Here is a 27,731-nt window from a genome sequence, read left to right on the forward strand (position 1 = left end):
TCTGTTGGCAGCAGTCTCTTTAAGTACTTTAAGTGTTTCAAATTCTCCTGTAAGAATAGTAACAGTAACTTCCTAGTAAATAGTGATGTTACATATGACACTGAAGCTTCGATGCGCGTATCACATAAGCGACACAATTTCTAGTGAAGCCCCGTATCGAGGCGTGTGTCGGTTTACTAGAGTCACGTGACCGATGACAAACGAAGCCTCACTTTCTGTCCAGTCACGTGCGTGTTTCGCTTCGGGTGTCATAAGGCTCGAACTTCAGATCGTATTTAACGAGTCATTGTTGCCTCAGTCTGGTTGATATTTTCAATTATTGATATTGACATTTAATAACAGATGATCCTATCAGACAATGTCCTTATTCATTGTGTGTGTGTGTGTGTGTGTGTGTGTGTGTGTGTGTGTGTGTGTGTGTGTGTGTGTGTGGAAAGAAGAGAGAGAGAGAGAGAGAGAGAGAGAGAGAGAGAGAGAGAGAGAGAGAGAGATAGAGAGAGAGTAGGCCTACATTAAATTTTATTGAATCATAAGCTTATAAGCTATTATATTTTATTGTCAAACTTTAATGGGAAAATGATTTTTTTTTTAATGAACAAATCAAACACAAACATGTAAGGCTTTTATTTGTACACATAACATTGAAACTATGGAGTGTGTTGTGGTTGCTTCATCTGCCAGAGCTTCTAAAACAGGCTTCTGGCTGCTTTATTTTAAATAAGCGCCAGATGGCGCTGTTCTCAGCGCTGTTCTCGACACTCTCGAAGCTTTGAATCTTTTCCCAGAACAGTCAGGGGAAAGCCTCAGTGATTCATGAGGCTTCATTTCCCCATCCCTACTAGTAAATTATATTTAGCAGATGCTTTAAAGCAGGGGTGCCCAATCCTGCTCCTGCCGATCGACTGTCCTGCACAGTTCATCTCCAGCCCTAATCAAACACACCTGAAGCCACCAATTAAGGTCTTCAGGATCACTTGAAAATGAAAAGCAGGTGTGTTTGATTAGGGTTGGAGATGAACTGTGCAGGACAGTCGATCGGCAGGAGCAGGATTGGGCACCCCTGCTTTAAAGCAACTACCGTACGCTTAATACAGGAACAGCCTCCCTGGATCAACTCGTGGTTGTTAGGTGTCTTATTCATGGATCAATTGTGTGATCTGAACTGAATATGTGCTCTTTAGTCAATAGAATAGTCTTCCCCAATGCCTATGCAATGTAAGCTTTTTACTCCATACAGTTTTTTGTAAACTTTCCACATTCTGTCATTCCACAGCGGCTCAGGAGGATTGAGATCAGGACTTTGACTGGGCCAGTTCAGGATATTACCTCTTTATTTTTAAACCACTCCAGCTTTATCTATCCGTTTTCATTTATTTTCCTGCTGAAAGGTGAATTCTTCCCATGCAGCTCCACCATATTGCACCCAGATTGTTGTACTTTGCTCCATCTATTCCCCTTACAAACATCTTCAGAAATGTTCAGCTATATTAATACATAAAATAATACAATATATTGAAGTAATAAAATAAAAGATGTTCTTGAAATAATGTACTTTGTCAAATAGCTATTAGCATTGCACAAAAGTTATTTTTATGTCTATACAATTATTTCCTTAAATTGAAATTGTTGCATGCTTTGGAATTTCCACATTTCTTCTTGTGAGTTTTGGAATCAAATCAGATTTTTGGAAATTGTTCATGGCCCTCATCATCTCAGATCTTCACATGGTGCATGGCCTTCAAGGGCAGTGTACGTGATTTGCTCTCTCATCAACCTTCATGCAAATACAGGAAGTGGGACATTTTGCATATTTTAACTGCACACAGATGGACTCTAATGAAGAGAGAAGCAACTTTTAGAGGTAGAATAATGGTGAATGATTTCATCTGCCTCAGTTCTAGAGTAAAAAGCCCACAGCTCAAAATCCAATCAACGACTGAAGAATAGAACCAAGCCCCCGTCTTACATTTTCTTCTTTTTCGATAATCCATCAAACTCAGATGGTTCTTTATTGGCATCAATGGTTCCATGAAGAACCTTTAACATCCACAGAACCTTTACAACGCACAAAAAGGTTCTTTAAAGTGGAAAAAGTTTCTTCAGATTATTAAAAAGTTCTTTACACTAAGAAAAACAAATGGTTCTTTTAAGAACTGTTAACTGGAAGGTTCTTTGAGGAACCAAAAATGGTTCTTCTATTATGGCATCTCTGTGAAAACCTCCTTTTGAAACCTCAATAAAAAAAAAGTTAATAATTGCATTAGTCACTTTCTATTGAAAGTAATGCATTGCGTTACTTTTGCGTTACATTTTTCATGTGGGCTGGCCTTGCTTGTTGTAGCCTATAATATTTGTGTTATTTAACATATTTAATCATTGCAGGTTTGTGTAATATTCTGAGTTTGTATTTCACTGTTTTTATTAATTTTGAGGAATACTGAATCTGTTTTTGTGCCAGTGAGACGAGTAAATGCATGTTCACATTTAGTCCATCCACAGCGCACAGCCGCACACAACGCCTCTGCATTACTCCCAACTTCTCTATAAGGACAGGAGAGGTGTCAGTCGATGAATGGCAAAACAAAGAAACTTGCATTAAGACTTATTTGAAAAAGTAACTCAGATATTTTGTTGTAAATTTAAAAGTAATCCGTTACTTTACTAGTTACTTGAAAAGTAATCTGATTACGTTACTCACTTTACTTGTAATGCGTTACCTCCCAAACACTGCATACATTATTTCAAAACCTGCTCACTAAAACTGTTAAAAAACGACTGTAGTTACAAAAGGATTTTTTTTTTCGAATATTAAAATTAGAAGCAGAAAATAATTAAATGCATAAACATAACCCTCGCTCTGGCACTTTTTTGCTCACTCTCTTCATTAAAGTGCAGCTGAAATATGAGAAATTTCCCACTTTTACTACATGCAGAGCATGAAGTGCCCTACTGCATATCGGAAAAATCGTATATCATAAACTCGTTTTTTTGTGACTTTGGAGCAACAGCGTGTAGTGCGTGCACATCTTTCGATGCGTGACAAGGGGAAAAAAGAGTGTGGGCGTGAACACGCCACGACACTTCAGAGTCAGCAGACAGAACAGCATCTCGTTTTGTTCGACCTTGGAATCAACTCCCTGTCAAATAGTGTTATTTAGACAGAACACAAGGATAAAGCAGTGTACTCTGCTCCTGCAATAAAATTACCTCTGATCTGTGTTATGGCAAGAGGAAGGGGAGTCGAGCAGTTCTCATCACCCGGTCTGTTTCCTACAGCTAAAACCCTACATCAAGATGGAATCAAAATTGCTAAGGTAAGTTACCTAGTTAGAAATTAAAGTATGATGTATATTTTTAACACTGTGTATTTTTGAATCCAAGTAGGAAACGTTAATCTCAGAGCAAATGGTTTGATTAATTGATAAGGCGGGAGTTTAGATTGAAGCTGAATATATTGATTACAGCAGCACGTGTCAGCCGCTATTGTATGCGGAACAGCTGGCTACAAACGAATGACATTGATGTCATATTTGTAAATATAGAAATATAGGGTAAGCCGATCGTATTTATATTTGGGGATAGATGATATTACACATGATGATATTTGTTTCCTATATAGGCTACACACATTAGCTTTATTGAGGTGAGGCGTGTCTGTGAACACGCGAAGAAAAGCCGGATTTAAGGGCCCCTTGTGTTCATTTTGACTCGAAGGAATAGTTAACCCAAAAGCAAATAATGATAATAATAATAAAATGTTACACCCCCGTGTTGTTCAAAATGTTTTTAGCTTTTTCTTTCCTGTGCATAACAAAATATGTCAGGTGCTGACAGCGTCAAAACTTTGTGGTTGAACTATTCCTTAAAAGGTACAGACGGTGTTGCACATTATTTAAACGAATAGTTCCCTGTTATTTGTTTGCTGTTGTTGGCTAACTAATCCTGTCCATGATATTGTAGGGGAGACCGGGGACAGTTGTAACACTACCAATTCCACCAATCAGGGATAAGATATGAGTTATGTGACAGTTTCAGTTTCCTCAGGCTTCCTTTACTATCGCACACGGAGGTTTTCAAGTCCGCGTTGCAATCTCTCCTGAAGCTACAGCAGAAAATCAAATTCTTAGGTAAAAAAAAAACATAAAAAGGTAATATTTTGTTTAGTACTTCTACCGTTGTAGATAATGTTGTATGAGTTATATCAGGTCAAACTGTAGTTTCTATAGTAAAGAATGGTGTATCAACCTCCTACTAATTTCAAAGCACCATGCTAATACAGCTAGTTAAACAATAGTGACAGTGTATTGTAGGTTGTAACACGTGTTTTGAAAGTGACCTTAATTTGTATTGGACCTTTTATGCAAACTCAATTTAATTTGTGAATGATAAATAACATATTTAAAATCAGGTCAAAGTTAAATAAATACCAACACATACACTGCAAAAAATGTTTTTCTTACTTAGTATTTTTGTCTTGTTTCCAGTCCAAATATAAAAAAATTCTTAAATCAAGATGCAGTTTGCCTATCAACTTGCCTATCATCATCATCCACAAACCTGGGATGAGAAGAACACACAAAATATGCACATATACACTCCCCATATTCACACATATTTTATTGTTGCAGCCATTCATTTAAAATAAAAATGTTCTTGATAAAAACCCTTAGTTTTTGTGCATTTTGTCTACCTGTTACAACTTACCCCAGTATGTGTTACAACCTACCCCAGTAGTGGGGTAGGTTGTAACAAAGGACCACCTTGTATTCATGATCATCTCACAAAGTCTGTGATATATTTGAAGAAATTTAAAATGTTGCCATTTGTAGTAGACAAATATGGGTACTTTGCCTAAAAGTTTCAGACGTGTGGCTAAAAAAAAAAGGTCGTTTTAGGTGCTGAAGAAAAAAGTGTTACAACCGTCCCCGGTCTCCCCTACTAGATATGTCTCACAGTCGGTGCTGATTACAGGTCAGAGAAGACTACACGCACAAAAAAAAAAAATCTTGCCAGCTGTGGTTGCCAGATTAATTCTGTAAAAAAGAAATTCAGTAAAGAGGAAGCCACATGAAGTATGAAGAAGTTCATCACAAGTAGCCTTTTCACAAGCTGAATTATACTAGTATACAGAAGGTGCACAGTCATTCATGCAAACACAAAACACCATCATGAAACACGCGTGACACTAAAATAATGCATTAAACAGCAGAAGATGTAATGTAAAACCCAAATGTGCATAACTGATAACAAAAAATAATTAAGAATCATAATTATTTAAACAAAATACTTTTATTTTAATTTATAAATTATAATTATGTCACTTTACTTTAGCTCACTCAAATTGAAAATGTTGTCATTACTTACTCACCCTCAAGTTGTTCCAAACCTGTATGAGTTTCTTTCTTCTGTTGAACACAAAAGATGATATTTTTAAAGAATGTTGATAATCAGATAGTTGACGGCACCCATTGAGTATTTTTTTTCTACTATGAAAGTCAATGGGTGCAATCAATTGTCTGGTTACCGACATTCTTTAAAATATCATATTTTGTGTTCAACAGAAGAAAGAAACTCATACAGGTTTGGAACAACATGAGGGTGAGTAAATGACAAAATAAAAAAAATTGGGTGAAATATCCCTGTAACAGTTTTTTTCAATATTTTACAGTTAAAATTACACTGTGAACTTTCACATATGCCATTATATGGCATACAAAGTCATATGTAAATCATTAGTTCTCTTTCTCTGTATATATTTTACAGTTTTAAATTTATTTTAAGTTTCAGAAGTCTTAAAGTTATTGTAAATTAAACAATTCCCCATCGTAAGTACACATTGATGGCCTAAGACACGAAACGAGCGGTTTGTGTGAGAAAACGAACAGTATTTATATCGTTTTTACCTCTTGTACACAACCACGTCCAAGTGATCTGAAGCCAGAAGATCACTTGGACGTGGTTGTGTACAAGAGGTAAAAACGATATAAATACTGTTCGTTTTCTCACACAAACCGCTCGTTTCGTGTCTTAGGCCATCAATGTGTACTTACGATGGGGAATTGTATAATTTGGACCTCTCTGTGCATGCTCTTTGAGGTGGTGACCATAGACCTGCATTATACACTCACCTAAAGGATTATTAGGAACACCTGTTCAATTTCTCATTAATGCAATTATCTAATCAACCAATCACATGGCAGTTGCTTCAATGCATTTAGGGGTGTGGTCCTGGTCAAGACAATCTCCTGAACTCCAAACTGAATGTCAGAAGGTGATTTAAGCAATTTTGAGCGTGGCATGGTTGTTGGTGCCAGACGGGCCGGTCTGAGTATTTCACAATCTGCTCAGTTACTGGGATTTTCACGCACAACCATTTCTAGGGTTTACAAAGAATGGTGTGAAAAGGGAAAAACATCCAGTATGCGGAAGTCCTGTGGGCGAAAATGCCTTGTTGATGCTAGAGGTCAGAGGAGAATGGGCCGACTGATTCAAGCTGATGGAAGAGCAACTTTGACTGAAAAAAACACTCGTTACAACCGAGGTATGCAGCAAAGCATTTGTGAAGCCACAACACGCACAACCTTGAGGCGGATGGGCTACAACAGCAGAAGACCCCACCGGGTACCACTCATCTCCATTACAAATAGGAAAAAGAGGCTACAATTTGCACGAGCTCACCAAAATTGGACAGTTGAAGACTGGAAAAATGTTGCCTGGTCTGATGAGTCTCGATTTCTGTTGAGACATTCAGATGGTAGAGTCAGAATTTGGCGTAAACAGAATGAGAACATGGATCCATCATGCCTTGTTGCCACTGTGCAGGCTGGTGGTGGTGGTGTAATGGTGTGGGGGATGTTTTCTTGGCACACTTTAGGCCCCTTAGTGCCAATTGGGCATCGTTTAAATGCCACGGCCTACCTGAGCATTGTTTCTGACCATGTCCATCCCTTTATGACCACCATGTACTCTGATGGGTACTTACAGCAGGATAATGCACCATGTCACAAAGCTCGAATCATTTCAAATTGGTTTCTTGAACATGACAATGAGTTCACTGTACTAAAATGGCCCCCACAGTCACCAGATCTCAACCCAATAGAGCATCTTTGGGATGTGGTGGAACGGGAGCTTCGTGCCCTGGATGTGCATCCCACAAATCTCCATCAACTGCAAGATGCTATCCTATCAATATGGGCCAACATTTCTAAAGAATGCTTTCAGCACCTTGTTGAATCAATGCCACGTAGAATTAAGGCAGTTCTGAAGGCGAAAGGGGGTCAAACACAGTATTAGTATGGTGTTCCTAATAATCCTTTAGGTGAGTGTATGACTGACAGACAAGAACGGTTTGACCTAAAAATATCAAAATTGAAACTACTGTGGAAACAAAGACACCTACATCTTGGATGCCCTTGAGGTAAGCTAAAACATACCAAAATTTAATTTCAAAGTCAACTATCCCTTTAACACACTCTGCAGACCATGTGCAGGTTCTCGGTGTCTAAAGAGACTGCCGATTTAATGTTTGAAGTTTAAAATCTGGTCTATGACTGGTCAACGTTAACTGACAAAGCATAGACCATAACCATTTGGGAAGAACTAACCTCAGAGTCATCATAGTCTGACGAATAATGCTAATGCAGTCATTTATGTGTTCTGCACTTAAACAGTTCAAGCATTAGTGGTTGACCCCCCTCAGCATGCTGAGCCATTTAAGGCCAAACAATTGCAAGGATTTTGTTAAGAAATCGTATAGAAAGGAGGGACAAACAACAAGCATAGTTTTACAGCTACTTCCAGTTAGAGGAAGTAGCAAAGTTAACGCCAAACGGCTTTAAGTTAAAGCCATTAACTAAAGCATTTACCTATGACAAATGTGCAAGAAATCAGATTGGTGAAATTACTGTGTTAATTTGAGGGAGGACCTTAAAATGCAGGTAGAAGAGCTAAAAAAAAGTCTGTAATGTAATGTCCCTGCAGAGTCAGGGAGGAATGAACTTGAGGATCTTATTACTGCTGGACTGAAATGCTAAAAGCCCTCCAGCAGTTCTGAATGGTCTTTGATGCTGAGCACTGGGATCTTTTGGGAAAAAAGAGCTTCAGATGGAACGTCGCAAAAACACAAACAGAATCTAAACTCAATCAACTCTTCAAGTTAGGATCTTATCATGTCCTCTTTCACTGGTCTCTCATAAACATTAACCTATGACAAATGTGCAAGCAGTCAGATTGGTGAAATTACTGTGTTAATTTGAGGGAGGACCTTAAAGTGCAGGTAGAAGAGCCAAAAATCCAGTTTATCTGTAATGTCCCTGCAGAGCCAGGGAAGAATGAACTTGAAGATCTTATTACTGCTGGACTGAAATGCTAAAAGCCCTCCAGCAGTTCTGAATGGTCTTTGATGCTGAGCACTGGGATCTTTTTGGAAAAAAGAGCTTCAGATGGAACGTCGCAAAAACACAAACAGAATCCAAACTAAATCAACTCTTCCAGTTAGGGTCTTATCGCGTCCTCTTGCGGTGAAAAGTTCACTGGTCTCTCATGGCTCTTGTTTTACTGGCTACAATCACTGTCATTGTTCATCCTTTCATAATCTCTCTTTTTTGTCCTCCTTTCAGCTCTCACCGCAGCAGGAGAGGAAAAGACCTCTGACTGTGTGGAGTAAGGTGTGTTTTGCAGTCGGAGGGGCTCCGTATCAGATCACAGGCACCGCCCTGGGCTTCTTTCTGCAAATCTTCTTGCTTGATGTGGCGCTGGTGAGTGTATATATATGGGAATGCTATACCTGAATGCAGAGGATCTATACCGCAAGACCTCAACACCTTCTGATTATAAAAATAAACTGGCTCAGCTGTTGTTTTTCTTACTATATCATATCACTCCATATGGATAGATAGAATGGTGAGAAAATCATCTCTCCTTGCAATCATCAAACAAAGCAAGTGAACAGTGACCCAGAGCCCCAGGTCAAGGGCAGAAACGAGAGTGAGGGAGACAGAAAGAGAGCATGTGAGAGGGCAAAAAGCAGATATAAAGCCGTTGTCTTGCTGTGTAACTTTAACAGTCCTCCGCTCCAGTTATCTTATTCAAAACTCCTGCTGCTTCATTATTGTGGCAGTTCCCATAGCGATAGATGACCGAGAGACAGCCGAGCAAATGAAGGGATTGATATGAGATGTAGTCACAAAAAAATCATTGTTCATCATCGTTTATAATATCTTAATATCATCATGCCTTATAGTAGAAGAATGAGACTGATCGGAATATAGTTTACATTTTGCAAGAATATAAACAATTGTACAGTTTAGATTTGAAATATAATATATATCGCTTTCCTGTATGTGAGTATATGTATAGGGATGGGAATATCTAGGCACCTCATAATTCAATTACGATTCAGACGGCTGCGATGATATAACGATTATTGATTCATATACAGGATTTCTTTTTTCTCACTGTGTGATTATGTATGTGGATAAAGTTGGATATAATTTTATATCTAACTTTATATATCGAACTGTGCGATAATATAGTCCACATTTTGCAATGATATAAACAGTCACGCAGCCGGGATTTGCTTTACAGTATATAGCTTTACATGAGTGCACTGTATGCGGATAAAGCTGTAAATACTTATGTATCACACTTCATATATAGACCTGTGCAATAATATAGTTAAAATTTACAATGGTTTAAACAATCATGCTGCTGAGATATAGTATTTATTGTAGGGTTGAGGGAATTCTAGGGTTGAGTTGTGATTCTGTCTTCTACCGATTCACGTCGATTCACAAATTTTAAATGTCGATTTTTCTTCACTTCTTTAACTACGCAGTACTACTTAAAGTTATTGGCAAGTTATAGTGTTATTAATCACGATAAGCCGCGAAACAGCTTTCTTTTTCACAGGTTATTGTGCTTACATAGTTAAATACACACACAATTATGTCAAAATTCTATGTCAAATAGAATCTATTTGAATCGAATCGTGAGGTACCAAGAGATTCCCACCTCTGATATATTGATTTATGTGAGTTTACTGTATGTAAAGTTGGATGTACTGAAAATATATTATCACTCTGAAATATAGTTTACTTTCTATCGAACACAGGTTAAGGCGGGCATACACTGTGCGACGTCTGTGCGATTTCAGCAAGGAACCTACTCACACTGAACGAGTAGATCGCATGCGATGTAAAGCCAAAGCTCAGGAATTATGTGCTCACACTGTACGGTCCGAACGTCGAGCTGCGACTTCACTGCTCACACTATATGTGTGAAATATGCGCGAATCAGCGCGATAAATCCTTGTGCCGGGTTGCGCCTGTACGATATCAGCCTATCCAGAGATATTGTCAAAACAAGCATCAGCTATCAATATCAAGAAGATTTAGCATTTCCAATTTATATATTAAATTATTAGTAGGCTAGTATTATTGTATTATTGTATTATTATTATTATTATTATTATTATTATTATTAGGGAAGGCTACTTTTATTATTAAAGTGATAGGCTATTATAATTAAATTGCCACGCAACAATTTCATAGCGCATCACCGCATAACCAACCATGAGGATAATAAAATATTACATAGAAGCTTACTTCTCCTCATTAAAAATTGTCTAAAACATTTAGGTCGATTACAATGAATTATATACATATAATTAATTATTAACAGTCTATAATATGTCCGAACACTGCAATAATTCATCAATGAAAATTAAAAACAGCTTTATTTCAAAAACATTTTTTAACAATAAAAGAGGCAAAGTGTACATCGCAGGTGGCTTGGAAGAAGTGGGTAATGGTTAATCCATTTTGCAACACGAACTGGAGGTAAGCAACAGTAATTTGTAGCTTTGAACTACAGAACTTAAAGATCTCCCTTTTTTCGGGTTTTTTTTTTTTTTCTGCAGATGAAACTGTTTTCGCGCAGGTGCAGTGAGGGAAAAAACACTGAGTTTAGGGCTATCGGCTCGTAGCTCTGCTTCAACTGTGCGATATAGTAACGAAGAGCGACCAAAATTTCGAACATGCCAGAAATTCATCCGACCATCCGATTGCCGGTCGTGAGAGGTTAATCGCCTCTCGTTTCCCCCTGTACACTGCACGAACACTGCACGACAAACGACGCACGACAAAGTTGAAAATCGTCCCGACCCGAAAAAGAGTCGCACGAGTCAGAATTCGGCTCAAAATCGGACAAAAATCGCACAGTGTATGCCCGCCTTTACACAAACCGCTTTGTCCAACCCCGTGGGATTTTCTGAACAATTATGTTGATTCCATCACAGTGGATTCTCACAGTTGAGACTTTTAGAGAGCAATGCTGCATGTAAATCCTACAGTGACTAATGACTGAGTTTGTCTTTCTAGTTGGATCCCCTCAATGCTTCTGTGATCCTGTTTGTGGGTCGGGCCTGGGATGCTGTGACTGATCCTACAGTTGGGTTTTTAGTAAGCAGAACCCCATGGACACGACACGGACGCATGATGCCCTGGTATGTGGCTTTTAAAAGTGCACACAATTAGGGCGAATTTCACGATTCGATTCGATTCACAAGCTTTCGATTCGATATTGATTATTTTGGATGTATATATCAGGTACAGTATATGGCAAATTTTCTCAAGGGAAAAAAAATCTCTCAACTAATGTAAACTATATACATGGGAGTCAGTTGGTACTACATTACTATAATATTTTTAATTATCTGATTCGTGTGCAAACACTTAATACACTCAAGGAGGTTTTTTAAAATTATAATAGAACTTTACCATTACATAATTATATTTCCACTCCAATAGTTTTTTTTAAACTATATAATCATTTAAATGATGGTTGTCATAAAAACATTGATTTGTTCAAACATGCATTAAATATTGAAGAACAATTAAAATTATAATGAATAATATGGTGCTTATATTTAGCTAGATGCTCCTCTCTAAAATACATTTTTGTAGCTGACGAGTTATGGTCACTGAATATGATTTTTCTGAGATAAATTACGTGACATTGTTTACAAGATGTTTTATTGATGTCTTTCCACGGTTGAAACTCTGATTGAACGATTACATGAGACTTGATACGGACTGCTTGAAGTCGTACTGTATCTTTTAGCATACTTTCAGATGTTCATTCATGTTTATTTTACGCTGTAACTGGTATTAAAGCGGTGGAGATGATCATTTCATGTGATTCATGCCACTTCTCTTGAACTGAGGCGCTACAGAGATCTATCACGGCACATTAAACAGCGCCAAAACGGTATTTAGGTTTTTAATTTCGTAATAAGTTGGACAGAATTTGAAATCTGAGACTTTGTTTCAAATTAAAAGTAACAATGCACATAGCTTATTGCGATTTGTTGGATGGTAGGCGCTCCATAATGTTCGGTTCATTCATCAACTGAAAACAGGATAGACTGATAGATTCTTGAGATTTAAGAATTGATATCGTTTCGTAAAAATGAGAATCGATTAAAATCGAGAAATCAATATTTTTTCCTCAGCCCTACACACAATGAAATTGTCCTGTAATGCAGGCTGAATGGGAAATGTCCGTGATGCTACTTTCTAAATTCATGGGGAAATGAAATGAAATGAAAACTCTGTGAAAACCCAGCCATTCCCACAGTTTCAGCTTAGTTAGATACAGAGTGAAAGATGCATATCTGAGAGTGAGAAATGAGCAGTAGCTATGGTGATGGAGCCAAGTTCATCTGTTACAAGAGGTTACTAGAGTGTACAAGAGTGCCACGTGGTGTCATTTCTCTGGGATTTTGCTGACTGCTCATGCATGCACTCAGATGTGCCATGAAAACTATAAACAAAAATGTAAATAAAAAGGTTTATGGGGTTGTTTATCTTCAATCCCTATCAGTAATCCAAAAGAAAAGGTAGTACACACACCCTCACTCTCCATAAGTGTGAACTTACTGGTTCTCTTTATATACGTTCATTATAAAACATTATCCATGGCTGAGAAAATTATACTCATTAATTGGAATGAATTAGAAACTTTTTAATAAAATGAATTGATTGAATCAAACTTTCAAAGACAAAGTGATTCAAAATGAAATACAGTGAAATACAGTGCAAATCTATTGTTATATTTGTGTTTTAATGACATGTGGGATGTTGAGTGCAGAAAAAACCTCTTGCTTTCTGATTGGCTCAGCTGAACACACCACCAGAATTGACCAATCATGATCCAAGCAGCATGCAGGATATATCTGAGAGAGGCCGTTTAAAACAGCGGTTTGAGTCTGTTTTGAGTTTCAGTTTTGAGTTTACTGTGCACATTGGCAGCCATATAGATGCGGGAAATGTGTATGAGAATGACAGAAGGCTCATTAATAAAAAAAAATTTTTAAAATGTGTACGATGTGATTTGTGTATTTTGATTAAATTCTGATACCTTTTAATAATTAAACAAGACACTATTTTATTCAAATAATAAATTTGGCATTTTATTTTGACCATGTTGTCCTTCTAACAAAGAGATTAAGTCAGTCTGCCCATTCACTCAGCTCAGAAACTGAAAATCAATACTTTGTCAATGTATTGATGTAAGCATGTATTGTGATGCTAAAGTGCTGTTATCCCGCTCTGCTAATCGCCAGATGTGTGTAGCGTGTGCATTTTAAAAGCCTGATAGCATGAAGATATAAGTGCAGTTTATGTGAAGGAAGTGGAGCGACATGGACATGGCCTGTATTGGGCTTCTCCAGGGTGGCCAACCCACAGTAACAGTAATAGTGGGAGGATTTTACAGGATCCCCTAGGGCACTTATAGTACGATTAGCCGTCTCTTGTCGATGGCTGGTTGGTTCTGTTCATTTAGCAACTAAACATATTTTGTGCTTTACTGCACAGTAATGGGTCATATGGTCAGTGACAGTCATTATCTAGTGATGCACCAAAAATAGTTTTTTGTTTTTACCGGAAATTACATTTAAAGTTTTAGCCGAAAACCAAAACCGATACTAAAGACTTATGCTGTTCAGGTTTTTCATTTCAAGAAACCCCAACACTTCAGGTCGACTTTGCACCTGGGCCGTTTTTCCATTACAATATTGCGCGGGAAACGGAGATCCCATCAGTTATCCAGATACAGAAGATACTTAAAGTGTAAACACACCGTGTACTGATTGGCTAATGATCCAGTCTGCTTGATCAGATCCCGGTGATCGCATGTTTATGCCAAGCGAAAACGCAGCCTATTTCAGCTGGACAGAATTGACATTGCTACTCAAAACCAAAGTTGCACTGTATGTATTTAACCTACTACTACTGTGAAAACCTGAGCATACAATTGAGCAGACTGTGTGGAATACTGTATCCCAGAATGCAATGTGGTTTTTTTTGTGTGGTTTTTTTTTAAAGTTTTTTTTTTTAGTTTTTATCTCCTGCTGTACACACTGCTTTCATTGTCAGTCTGAACTTTCGATTTCAGAGTCTCTTAGTGGTCTGTGTTTTCCTAGTAGACTCTCTGATGGGATTGGTGCCCAGAGCTTTGGAATAAGGTGGTGTGATTAAAGCCTTTTCATGCCCGCCAAATTCTTGTTGGCTCAGTTAGTTTGACATGCTGTGAAACCATGTGCAGCAGAGGCCCTTGTTCAGAGCCACAGGGGAAAGCCTCCTTACCTCACTTAACCTCATACAGATGAGCTAATTCACATGTAAAAACACCCTTGTTACCGGTTTCAACCTCAAACATCAAATGAGCAGAGATGCTGTGTGGGATTTTTGAAACATTTTTACTGATTCTACTGTAAAAACTAAAGTTGAACATTTGTAACAGGCCTCAGTTTGTACAAGTAGATGATGATGATGATGATGATGATGATGATGGCCTTCTCTCTCTGCAGGATTCTGGTGTCCACCATACCGGCTGTATTGTGTTATTTCCTGATATGGGTGGTTCCGCCTATAGAGCAGGGAAAGATTATGTGGTATCTGCTCTTCTACTGTCTCTTCCAGACTCTCCAGACGGTTAGTACATTCAGTACATTATATACATATTTATAGTTCTTGATGAATTAAATGTAACATGATGTGATGTTATTTATATATATATTTATTTACATTCTTGCATGACAACTACTTGTTAATCATTTGGACACAATTTGCGTTTCTCGTAATAATAAAAGCTTTTAGATCTAAATGATTACGCTGAAATGTTTAAAATTGGGTAGGAATGTCCTTTAAACTAATCTTTTAATTTTAAAACTAATATTTTAACTACTTTAAATGTTTTTTTAATTTTTTATGAAAGAGTAGGACTGCAAGGAAAAGCCGATAAAGGACCTGTATAATTCTGTTTAAATCACATACTCATACTTCCATAATTTTTTAATACTTTATTATGTAGTAAAGCAGGGGTTCTCAAACTCAAACAGGGGCTACTTCCCTCAACATACAACATTTATTTTAAAACGGCAAGTCTAAACGAATCAATTTGAATCGAAACTGAAACTGCACAGAGGTTGGGCTCACGCATCTCTCATTCGGTCCAAAGTTTCCATATTTAAAATGTAGCCTAACATTTGGATGCTAAACTATTTACGTTAACCATTTATGTAAAGAAAGCTTCATACTTCAGTCCCAATATAAACCAGCATCTTCACGTGCGGAGAAATGAGATTGGAATAACAGCAAGTCGACAGTATAATGACTGACCGGCACTGCCTTCATAGTGTACAACAGACAAATTAAATTAAGCTGAATGTTCGGTTGACTGTATTTTATTTTGATAATGAACAGGCTCTGATGTCAAATTAGCAGTGCTATCTATCTATAGAAACCTTTAAGTGCCTACCTTTTTAGATTATTTGATATTATATAACCTAAGAAATTGGAATAGCGTGTTTCAGATGATAAAGAAAACGCGACTTGTAGTCCGGAAAAAACGGTAGGCTGTAACCAAATTATTTCGCGGACCCCCTGGCTATAAGTCGTGGACCCCACTTTGAGAACCGCTGTAGTAAAGAATCAGAAGGTGTGTCCAAAATTTTGACTAGTTGTGCATAATAAATGCATTGTTACTTTGCATATTTATGGAATTCAGCCAGCAATGAGTAACTGTGTATTTGTGTGTGTTTAGTGCTTTCATGTGCCGTACTCCGCACTGACCATGTTCATCAGCACTGAGCAGAGGGAGCGAGATTCAGCCACAGCGTACCGTAAGAGCATTTACACATTTTAATGCATTACTGTTGCAGTCGGCTACATAATATACACAGCAAACACATTTGAAGAATACTCTACAATTTGGGGTAAGAATTTTTTAATGTTTTTGAAAGAAGTCTCTTATGCTCACCAAAGCTGCATTTAGATGATCAAAAATATTTCACAGTATTTTTGGAAATGTTATTACCATTTAAAATATCCATTTAAAAATGTTCCTATATTAATATATTTAAAAATGAAATATTCCTGTGCTGAATTTTCAGCAGCCATTACTTCAGTCTTTAGTGCCACAAAATCCTTCAAATATCATTTTTAAATATGCTTAGAAACATTTATTTTTATTGACAATTTATTTTAGCAGAAACCATTTATACTTTTAATAGAAAGTTGAAAAGAACAGCATTTGTTTTAAATATATTTTTTGATATTTAAAAAGTGTTTTTGGCGACTTTTGATCAATATAAAGCATCCTTGATGGATAAAAGTGTTTCTTTTTAAAAAAAGCTGACCCCATAGTTTTGAAGAGTGTGTGTATGATGTGTGACACCTAGGGGTGTAACAAATCAAACCAAAAAACCACGATACACTTATGTCACAAACAAATTTTTCTTCCTTGACATTTGAATGAATAGTAATTAGGGGTGTAACGGTACACGTATTCGTCCCAAAAATGTTCTGTATGCTTCTTATGTGTACAAGATGAAGACAGCGTTGTGGCCTAACCATCAATAATCACAATAAGCTTCACATTTTGTTACTTTCGATAAGAAACAAATTGTGTCCATTTTGTGTCTTTCAAATTGTCAATTTTATCACACAAAAAAAAAAGACGCTCTTTAATGTGCCGTGACACATCACTGTGTGTATATATATATACACAGTGGGTACGGAAAGTATTCAGACCCCCTTAAATTTTTCATTCTTTGTTATATTGCAGCCATTTGCTAAAATCATTTGTTCATTTTTTCCCCTCATTATTGTACACACAGCACCCCATATTGACAGAAAAACACAAAATTGTTGACATTTTTGCACATTTATTAAAAAAGAAAAACTGAAATATCACATGGTCCTAAGTATTCAGACCCTTTGCTGTGACACTCATATATTTAACTCAGGTGCTGTCCATTTCTTCTGCTCATCCTTGAGATGGTTCTACACCTTCATTTGAGTCCAGCTGTGTTTGATTATACTGATTGGACTTGATTAAGCCACACACCTGTCTATATAAGACCTTACAGCTCACAGTGCATGTCAGAGCAAATGAGAATCATGAGGTCAAAGGAACTGCCTGAAGAGCTCAGAGACAGAATTGTGGCAAGGCACAGATCTGGCCAAGGTTACAAAAAAATGTCTGCTTCACTTAAGGTTCCTAAGAGCACAGTGGCCTCCATAATCCTTAAATGGAAGATGTTTGGGACGACCAGAACCCTTCTTAGAGCTGGCCATCCGGCCAAACTGAGCTATCGGGGGAGAAGAGCCTTGGTAAAGAAGAACCCAAAGATCACTGTGGCTGAGCTCCAGAGATGCAGTCGGGAGATGGGAGAAAGTTGTAGTAAGTCAACCATCACTGCAGCCATCCACCAGTCGGGGCTTTATGGCAGAGTGGCCCGACGGAAGCCTCTCCTCAGTGCAAGACACATGAAAGCACATCTGAAGGACTCCAAGATGGTGATAAATAAGATTCTCTGGTCTGATGAGACCAAGATAGAACTTTTTGGCCTTAATTCTAAGCGGTATGTGTGGAGAAAACCAGGCACTGCTCATCACCTGTCCAATACAGTCTCAACAGTGAAGCATGGTGGTGGCAGCATCATGCTGTGGGGGTGTTTTTCAGCTGCAGGGACAGGACGACTGGTTGCAATCGAGGGAAAGATGAATGCGGCCAAGTACAGGGATATCCTGGACGAAAACCTTCTCCAGAGTGCTCTGGACCTCAGACTGGGCCGAAGGTTCACCTTCCAACAAGACAATGACCCTAAGCACACAGCTAAAATAACGAAGGAGTGGCTTCACAACAACTCCGTGACTGTTCTTGAATGGCCCAGCCAGAGCCCTGACTTAAACCCAATTGAGCATCTCTGGAGAGACCTGAAAATGGCTGCCCACCAACGTTTACCATCCAACCTGACAGAACTGGAGAGGATCTGCAAGGAGGAATGGCAGAGGATACCCAAATCCAGGTGTGAAAAACTTGTTGCATCTTTCCCAAAAAGACTCATGGCTGTATTAGATCAAAAGGGTGCTTCTACTAAATACTGAGCAAAGGGTCTGAATACTTAGGACCATGTGATATTTCTTTTTTTTTATAAATGTGCAAAAATGTCAACAATTCTGTGTTTTTCTGTCAATATGGGGTGCTGTGTGTACAATAATGAGGACATTTTTTTTACTTAAATGAGACATGATCCCTTCCTCTAATATTAGTTACAAAATAAACATGAATGACCATCTGAAGGTGTGTTGAAAGATTCAGTACAACTTACTGAAACACGTCATATCTCCTGTAATCGCTCAATCAGTGTTTCAACAGCGGAAAGACATCAATAAAACAGCTTGAAAACAATGTCACGTAGCATTACAATTACCTTAGGCCCCCGTGGGGACCCTGGGCACCCCCTTGCTGTTCGTTAAAGGCGACAAATGGGGCAACTTGTCCCAACTACTCATGACGTGCCCTGGATAGATATTGGCAATTAAATCAGCCATATGTTTCTCTTCCCTGAAGGCAGTGGCAAAGGGTCAATCAAGCAATATGAACATTAGTTCTTCTTGCAAGAGTATATCATCCTTGTGTCCCTGATATCTGCTGGAGTTCCGCGGCTCAGTGCATCCTCTGGTTGAGCTCCGAGGTGGGTGCAAAGATGGTGGGAGCAAAGATGATCAATCAAAATTAAAACAAATATGGCCAACAAACAAACCTCAAAAAGGTAAATATTGGAAAAGAATTCAGATGATGACATAAACGTGGATGTGTACTGATAAAAAAAAAACATTTCTAATTGGTTTATCCTCTTAGAATGTCAGGGCAAATACCCAATAAAAGCCACCACCCACCCATATCTGAACAGCAATAGGCGTATGAATAGGCTATATATGGGTCTTTTTCGAAACTTTCCCCTAATGGGATTCTTCTGGGCTTTTTTTTTTCTTACTCAGGACATATTGAGGATACAAAATCAGTTGAGTTTGCTTCTGTTGCTATTTGTTCAACCTTTTTTCATAAAATGACTGGACTATATGTGAGCCTGAACTTTTACTTGATTTTTCCTGGCAAAAATGGGATGATTTATGTCGAGGTGACCACTCATGACCTCCATAAGATCAGATTTTCAACATAAAAATCCTATATGGAAACTTTAAAAAAAAAGCCAACTGATAACTTTTTCAGACACAGTGCTATGAATTTTTTATATAGCGCTTCATGAATATGAAGACCATGTTAGTAGTTTTACAGATGTACTTATGGAAATAGCAAATGAAATGATACCAAAGACATCATCAAAGCCAAGTCGTAGGACCAATCCATGGTTTGATGACAATTGTAAAAAGGCTTAAAGAAAGCAGAGAGGATCTTCAACAAACATCCAACAAAGGAAAATTTAATAAAGTTTAAAATAAGTTTAGCACAAGGACGTAGAGTCATAAATTATGCAAAGAGACAGAGGTGGTCCTCAAGTACGGCATTTTAAACATCAGGACACCCTTTTAACCACAAGCCAAGAAATAACTATTGTTCTAGTAATGTCATTCGAAAAGAACTCTTCACTGGAAAACTGTCGACTTGAATTTAAGAAAATATGAACACAGTAGGAGCAGAAACTTTTTTTTTTATATTTTTTTTTATATCACTGAACCATAAAATCAACCTTTTATGGAGGAGAAACAGGTTTACATGGAATATTTCAGAATGTATTCATGTATTAATGTTGTTCAACAACAAATTGGAGTAAAAACATAATTGCATAATTAGATTTAGAAGTTCATGCAAAAACTGCCAAGCAAAAAATACATAGTAACTGAATTTAGGCTAATAGTTTAGGCTCTATTGTTAACCTTTAATATTATAGTAATGTGCAAGTAAGGGCTCCCAATATAGTTTACACCATTAGCAGAGACAATTGTTTTTATCCTTAAACTTCATTATAATTGAATTAATTTAAAGAAAGTGACACAATTTGTTCAGTAAACCACCGATTAATAAAAAAAAAATTACCCCCGCACTGAACCGTGACTTCAAAACCGAGGTGCGTACCGAACCGTCAGTTTTGTGTACCGTTACCCCTACTGACACCTGTTTATTCCCAGCATACACAATTTGACTGCTTTGGTGGCTTATTTTCTGTTTTGTCTCTCTCTCAGGCATGACTATAGAGGTGTTTGGTACTGTAATTGGCACTGCCATCCAGGGGCAGATTGTGGGCATGGCCAACGTCCCCTGCATTAACAACACATTACTGAGCAACAGCTCTAATCACTCTGTGCATGGCAATTACTCTCAGATCTTAATGGAATATAGAATATTTAATGAGGTGAGGGGAGTGTGGTATAGAGTATGGTTTCAAATCTCATCAACATTCTGCACATGAATAATCATATCTTTCTCTCTTTTACAGAGGCGTGCATATATGATTGCATCTGCAGTCATAAGTTTGATCTACATTCTGTGTGCTGTTGTGCTGTTTTTTGGAGTAAGAGAGCAGGACAGTGAGTTACTTCTCTTTGCATACACATTCACACTGAGTCAGTACAAAATGTGGAATATAAAAACATTCAAATAAAACAGTAAGCCAGAGGCCATGAGTTACATTGATTTTACAGCAAGGTAACAGTGATATAATGGTAATAGTTACTAGGGATGCACCGAAAAATTTCTCTCTCTCTCTCTATACATACATATATATATATATATATATATATATATATATATATATATATATATATATATATATATATATATATAAATAGAACTTCTGTCGAATTCATATAGTAGTCTAACTCGGGTATTTCCAAACTTTTTTGTTAAACTTTGACCTAAAATTTTTACTTTAAAAAAGTCCTTCCTGAGATTTTAATTCATATTTAAATAATTTAACAACACATTCACATGGTTCATGGTTCTCTGATATTTAATATTTTTATTAAATGTTTTATTTTGTTTATCTTTTTGGTAACACTTTAGTTTTGGGTCCAATTCACACTATTAACTAGTTGGTTATTATTAGCATGCATATTACTAGGATATTGGCTGTTTATTAGCACTTATAAAGCACATATTAAAGGTGGTATCACCGATTGTGGGTGACGTCACTTCTGTTTGTGTTTGAAGCGAGATCCCAAACAAACCCAGTTAGCTCGCCCCTCCCTCCCGTTTCGTGCATCATGAAAAAAACGATTGATTCTGTTCAGCATAATGTCGCCTACGTTAGCTAGAGCTACCCAAGTTTAGTCGAGCTTCGCTCATATTTTTTCAAGAAGGATATTTTCACACACAGTTCACATCCAAACAAGTCAGCACTAGCAGCTACTCACCTGTCCAGAAGAAACAATGCAACCTCGGCGTCCGATTTAAATTTTTTTAGTTCAAGTTCTCTCCACCTTTCCATAGCCTTCCCGATAACTATTCGTGTCGTTGAATAAACACGATGGTATTCCCTCCAACAAATCCTCCTTCTCCTCCTCTTTGGGATTGACTCAGCCATGTCTTATGTCCACTGATAGACGCTGTTGATTCACATGCTGCCGTGCACGAGCGCAAAACCTCACAACACCCACCCCTGTCGGTGATTGGTTGGAACACTGTTTATTTTGGTTTTGAGTGTTTGGCTAAACCATTTGTTTTTGTGTGCAGATCTCAGAGCCTAGGCTGCCTACAGAGATGCGTTTTTTTGACAGCCTGCTTATGGGGGGGGGGGGGCAGCTATCGGATCGTTAGAAAAGATTTTTTTGGGCCTGAAATCGCTGATACCACCTTTAATGCCTTATTCTGCATGACCATATTCTACATCCCTTAATTCTACACAATACCTAAACTCAACAACTACTTTACTAACTATTAATAAGCAGTAATTGGGAGTTTATTAAAGCAAAGGTCATAGTTAATAGCTAGTACATAGTGAGAATTGGACCCTAATCTAAAGTGGGACCATTTTATAAAATGATTTATTTTCATTTGACATTTTTATGATTTAATTATTAGCTTTTCATCGATTCACAAACCCCAGTTTAGGAAACCCTTGTCTATTTTTATTAACATTGAATGTGTTTTTTGATGCATTTAATGATTTCCTCCATCTTTTTCAGATCAGGGTGGTTTAAAAGCACAAAAGCACGTGTCGTTTCAGACCGGTCTGCGGCTGGTAATAGGTCACGGGCCGTATGTTAAACTGGTGCTGGCCTTCCTCTTCACTTCTCTGGCCTTCATGGTAATAAAAACGTGTTGGTGTCTTTTAAAAGGCATGCATGTTCGTTCGTATATGCTGAAATGTACTTATTTTAATTCCTGATTTATGATGAGAGATGTCCCAGATTCCACTTTGTTTACAAAAGACGAAAATGTTTTCTTTTAACTGACAAATTCTCAGGCCATAAATGTCTGTGATAGTATGTTTAAGTGAAAGCAGTTTCTGGAACTGACCACGTCACAGCTCTGTTACAGAGATGGGCTATGTGTGTTAAAACAAAGAGAGCCACAGAGAGAGAGAGACAGAGAGAGACGCTGCCATGCAAGAGATTAGGTTTAGAATCACAGTCAGCATTAGGACAGGTCTGCGGTCAAAAGTGAAGTTCAGAATTGGTTTGAGATTGAAGTTGGGTTTGAAATGAAGACACTGTATGGACAATAATCATCAATCGTTTGAAGGAATCTCAGTTGGTCTGTCTGTTTTTTCTTTCTCAGCTGCTGGAGGGAAATTTTGCTTTGTTCATCAAGTACACGCTGGGATTCAGAGAGGATTTTCAGAACATCTTACTGGTCATCATGGTGAGAGTGTTTTCAACCGACCACTTGAATAAGTGTTTTTGTACGATTCTAAATTGTTTGGTTTCGTGTTATAAGAGCACTCTCGGGTTTAGATGAGGTTAGCAGTCTCCATAGTGATGAAAGACATGCTTTTCTAGTTAAAAAAGCAGCATGACTTTGAGGCAACAGATGAAAAGACTTTTTAACTTCAGCAGTGTGTGCTGATGCACACTATTATCTGACTCTTGCATAATATGGTAATGAGGGTTTGTAGTGGTCAGTCGTAAATAAATGTTTGTGCAATTTTTCTTCCCAGCTGTCTGCCACTATTACCATTCCCATGTGGCAGTGGTTCCTATGCCGATTTGGGAAGAAGACTGCTGTATACATCGGCATCACAGTGGGTATCTGATTGTCCTGTTACGTTAGTGAGAGATGTGTGCGATGGCAGTGATGATTAATCTTGTGTGTGTGTGTTTTTAGTGGGCGGTGCCCTTCATTATCCTGGTGGTGTGTGTAAAGAGTAGTCTCATCGTGTCCTACATCGTATCCATCGCAGCTGGTGCCAGTGTGGCAGCGGCCTTCCTCCTGCCCTGGTGAGTGTTTGTCTGTGGTGCACATAACCGAAACATTACGTTTCAGAACAGAACTGAAACTTTTCAGAGTATTTAAAAAAAATCTTTAATCTATAGTAATGAACAGAAGAGAGAGATATAGGTAGTTATAGGCATGTGTTAACATAAGTTGTTCTGTAGTAAGAGAAAGGAGACAGAGGATGTTTCCTAGTTGATATTAAAAGGAAGCATTATAACAAAAGGCCATTAGAAACATGACTTCTTTAAAAACAACTGAATCATTGGGGAATATTTACATGCAGGGCCTAAAATTAACACTCACCAAGCCAAATGAGTAAAAATTGGCATTGGTAAGTAAATGAAACTGTGTCAATTGTCAGTTTCCCGATAAATTTGTATGGATTCTAACAGTGCAATGTTGTGACGACACTAACATGAACAAATGTGAACGACACTCGGGACAGTTTTGCATCGTCATGAAAGTTTAAGCCTTGCCAATTTAAATTTTCAAGCGCAAGAAGATGCAAAAGGAAGCTCGTTTCGTTACTCACGCACTGTGTGGGAAGTTTAGTGTGAGCACACATCCGAAGTAGATCCCTGAAAGCTGCGTCTCAGACAGTGTGCAAATTCTGAGCTCTCTTTCACGTCTTCTTGCGTTTGAACGGACAAATTCGCGCAAAATTGTGTCAAAAAATGGCTATCTCTGCGAGTATCCTAAACTGTCAGTTATTGCTTAAGTGAATGTGAAATCAGTCGAGAAAGAAAAGGCACGTGTGCTATAAGTATATTGGATCCATGCATTAGTCTTAAAGTGACAGCAGCCTAATATTCCTGCTGCTGTCTGGGTTTTAATGTTAATTTGTGACCCTGGACCACAAAACCAGTCACATGGGTCAATTTTTTTAAATTGAGATTTATACATCACCTAGAAGCTGAATAAATAAGCTTTCCATTGATGTATGGGTTGTTAGGATATGACAATATTTGGATATTTACACATTGGACAATATTTACAGTAAGAAATTTACAAAATATCTTCATGGAACATGATCTTTACTTAATATCCTAATGATTTTGGGCATAAAAGAAAAAGTGATCATTTTGACCCATACAATGTATTGTTGGCTATTGCCACAAATATACCCGTGCGACTTGTGACTGGTTTTGTGATCCAGGGTCACATTTTACATTGTAAGTTTAATAAGGACTAATCTGTTAAATTTATACATTGAATAAAGTAATCAAATGTAAAATAACACTGGATAGTCTTCAGTGTCTCTACTTGAAAACTACCGTTACTTGTATTTTAATAATGATTTAAATGTATATTACCGTAGTTAGGCTAGTAGTTTTAGCTGTGGTATTGAAATGGGAATGGAGAATTTAGAATTTTCACTGGTATCTAAAATGTTGGTGTCATAACCTGTTTTTGCATAAACAGTTTAATGGCTGGTAAAAAATATTTATGGCCAGTAAATTTTCTTAAAGGGATAGTTCACCCAAAAAATTTCAATTCTGTCATTAATTACTCACCCTCGTCGTTCTTAACCCGTAAGACTTTTGTTTATCTTCGGAACACAAATGAAGATCTTTTTTTATGAAATCTGAGAGCTTTCAGTCCGTCCATTGACAACTGACACTTTGATGCTTCACTGGATAGTTCATAAAGAGATCATAAAAAACGAATCCACATGAATTGAGCGGTTTAGTCCAAATTTTCTGAAGAGACACAATCACTTAATATGATGAACAGATTTAATTTACTTTTATTCACATACAAATATTCATCAACTCACACATCAGTTGTGGTAAACGGAAGCTCAGGCATGTTCGCTTGTTGTGTGAGAACCAATGAGATTCATTCTCGTGTTACGCGGAATGTTTGAGCTTCAGCAAAACCATTGAGGTTCGTTCTCGTGCATTAAGCAGGTTCCGTTGAGCTTCTGTTTGTGTTCGCTGATCAATGTTTAAATATGAATACAAGTCTAAATTAAATCTCGGCTGGAAATTATTCACATTTTCTGTATGGTATTCAAAAGTCAGTCTCGTGAATCTAGGAAACTAGCATGTCTGATCCTGTGGACCACTTTGAGAGAGAGCGAGTGAATGTAAGCATTAAATGCCAAGTTTATCATTTCAGACGTAAATGTGCTTCTGTTTCAGGTCCATGCTTCCAGATGTGGTAGATGATTTTAAAGTCCAGAATCCTACCTCTCAAGGCCATGAGGCCATTTTCTACTCCTTCTACGTTTTCTTTACCAAATTCGCCTCTGGAGTGTCGCTTGGAGTATCAACACTATCATTAAGGTAGCTCGTCCTTTTTGCGTCTGTATTAAAAAGCCCTTTCACGGGTTTGTGACAACAGATCATGATCTGGGTTTACAATCTGGCCTTCACATTTCATCTGCTCATATTTAAGTTCTTTTGCTCTCCATCTCTTTAGCTTTGCAGGTTATGTGACGGGAGTTTGTGTTCAGTCCGATTCGGTGAATCTGACATTGAAGATGTTGGTTTCGGCTGCTCCTGTGGCACTTATAGCTCTGGGGCTGCTCATCTTTAAAACATATCCCATCGATGAAGAACGCAGGCAGAAAAACAGCAAACTGCTCCAGTTGCTATTGCTGTAGGACATACACTTATGATTCTATCTGTATTTTTTTTTTATACTGAGAACCCTTGGGTCAAAACAAAGTCATGAATGCTACTTAAGTCATGCCAGCAATTGATACCTAGTATTTTTATTTACCTTGCAGGAGTGAAGAACAAGAGTCTGAGATGGAGAGATTGAAGCCTGAAACGCCAGCGTGAATGTTCCTGCTCTGCCCTACAGAGGGTGCCAAAATACATCTTAACCACTGCAATGAGGGAAATCGAACAGCTGAGCTTTCAGAGACAGAACTTTCCTCACTTAGCTGGTTAACAGGACCAATGAAGGATGGAGGGGAAGCCTTATATATCTGCACTGCTGTTATGACAGCTACTTATTTATACAATCATAACAACTATTTTGCTGCTTTCAATAACAGTTACAGCTCTCCTTGGCCAACAAAGGGAGACTCGTAAAATAAATATGAGGTTCAAGTCTACCATCTACTAATACATTTTGTTGCAACTCTTTTTATCTCATTTGATTCATATTTTGGTTTTTGAATGTAAAGGAAATGTTGGGTTGCAGTCTTTCGAGGACATATTTCCTCAATGTGGTGAAGAATTGTTTTTGCACTGGGGGTAAAATATTTATAACAGGAAAAAAAAAAAATTCTTTAAATAACACATGAAGTCATTGTGCTTGTGTAGGGCAGTTTATTGGCCCGAGGAAGATGACACTTTCTTTTTTATGGTTCTGTATTTATTTATAGTGCCTTATATTGAGATTTTCTGAAACTTGATCAAATGAGATTCTAGTGTTTAGCACTAGTACAATTCTAGTCACAGTCACAGCTCATAATAATGTCAATCACCTGAATCTGCAGCTGTGCCAAAGAGCCACTAACTGACTAATAGAATGTTTAGATTAAATGTTTTATTGTTCATTGGTGCAGTATTTTTTTCCTGCATGAAATGAAGTATTTCTGTACATTTGTGTTTTTTTTCTGTGGTAAAAACGTGATTGTGCACATAAAGAAGCAGTTTTGGCTGTTTCACAGACTGTGGATAGTGACTGGATTTAAAGATGGTGCTGTAAGGTTTTCATTCGTGCTCTGATCTAGAGGGATGTGGTAGATGGGTCATGTGCTAAATGTCTGTCTGTAATATTATAGACCTGCAGTTTACTTCTCTAAACGCTGAGATGAAATGCAAAAATCTTCAGCAGCACAAAGTGTCTAGACAAAGGATTTATTGGGAGATTTTTTTTTTCTTATTACATTATTTTTTATTATTTTTTTGTCAAAACCACAAACACATTACACAGCTACAAAATGTAAAATATGTCTATACATTGGTTTATGGTCTTAATAAACGTACTGACACTGTTGTGTATTTATATTGTGCTTATTAAAT

General features: G+C 37.6%; 1 protein-coding gene across 1 annotated transcript; it reads left to right on the forward strand.

Moving 5' to 3' along the window:
* Positions 1–2,948: 2,948 nt before the first annotated feature.
* On the forward strand, positions 2,949–27,703 carry mfsd2aa (MFSD2 lysolipid transporter A, lysophospholipid a). Its single transcript, XM_084391991.1, has 14 exons — positions 2,949–3,314; positions 8,619–8,756; positions 11,379–11,503; positions 14,873–14,996; positions 16,108–16,186; positions 20,556–20,725; positions 20,810–20,900; positions 22,497–22,618; positions 23,092–23,175; positions 23,471–23,554; positions 23,638–23,750; positions 25,893–26,036; positions 26,173–26,352; positions 26,483–27,703. Exons 1-14 carry the CDS (start codon positions 3,222–3,224, stop codon positions 26,535–26,537), a joined length of 1,602 nt encoding a protein of 533 aa, XP_084248117.1. The 5' UTR covers positions 2,949–3,221; the 3' UTR covers positions 26,538–27,703.
* The last annotated feature ends 28 nt before the right edge of the window (positions 27,704–27,731 follow it).

The sequence above is a fragment of the Rutilus rutilus genome, assembly GCF_951802725.1.
Source record: "Rutilus rutilus genome assembly, chromosome: 20".
NCBI classification, from domain to species: domain Eukaryota; kingdom Metazoa; phylum Chordata; class Actinopteri; order Cypriniformes; family Leuciscidae; genus Rutilus; species Rutilus rutilus.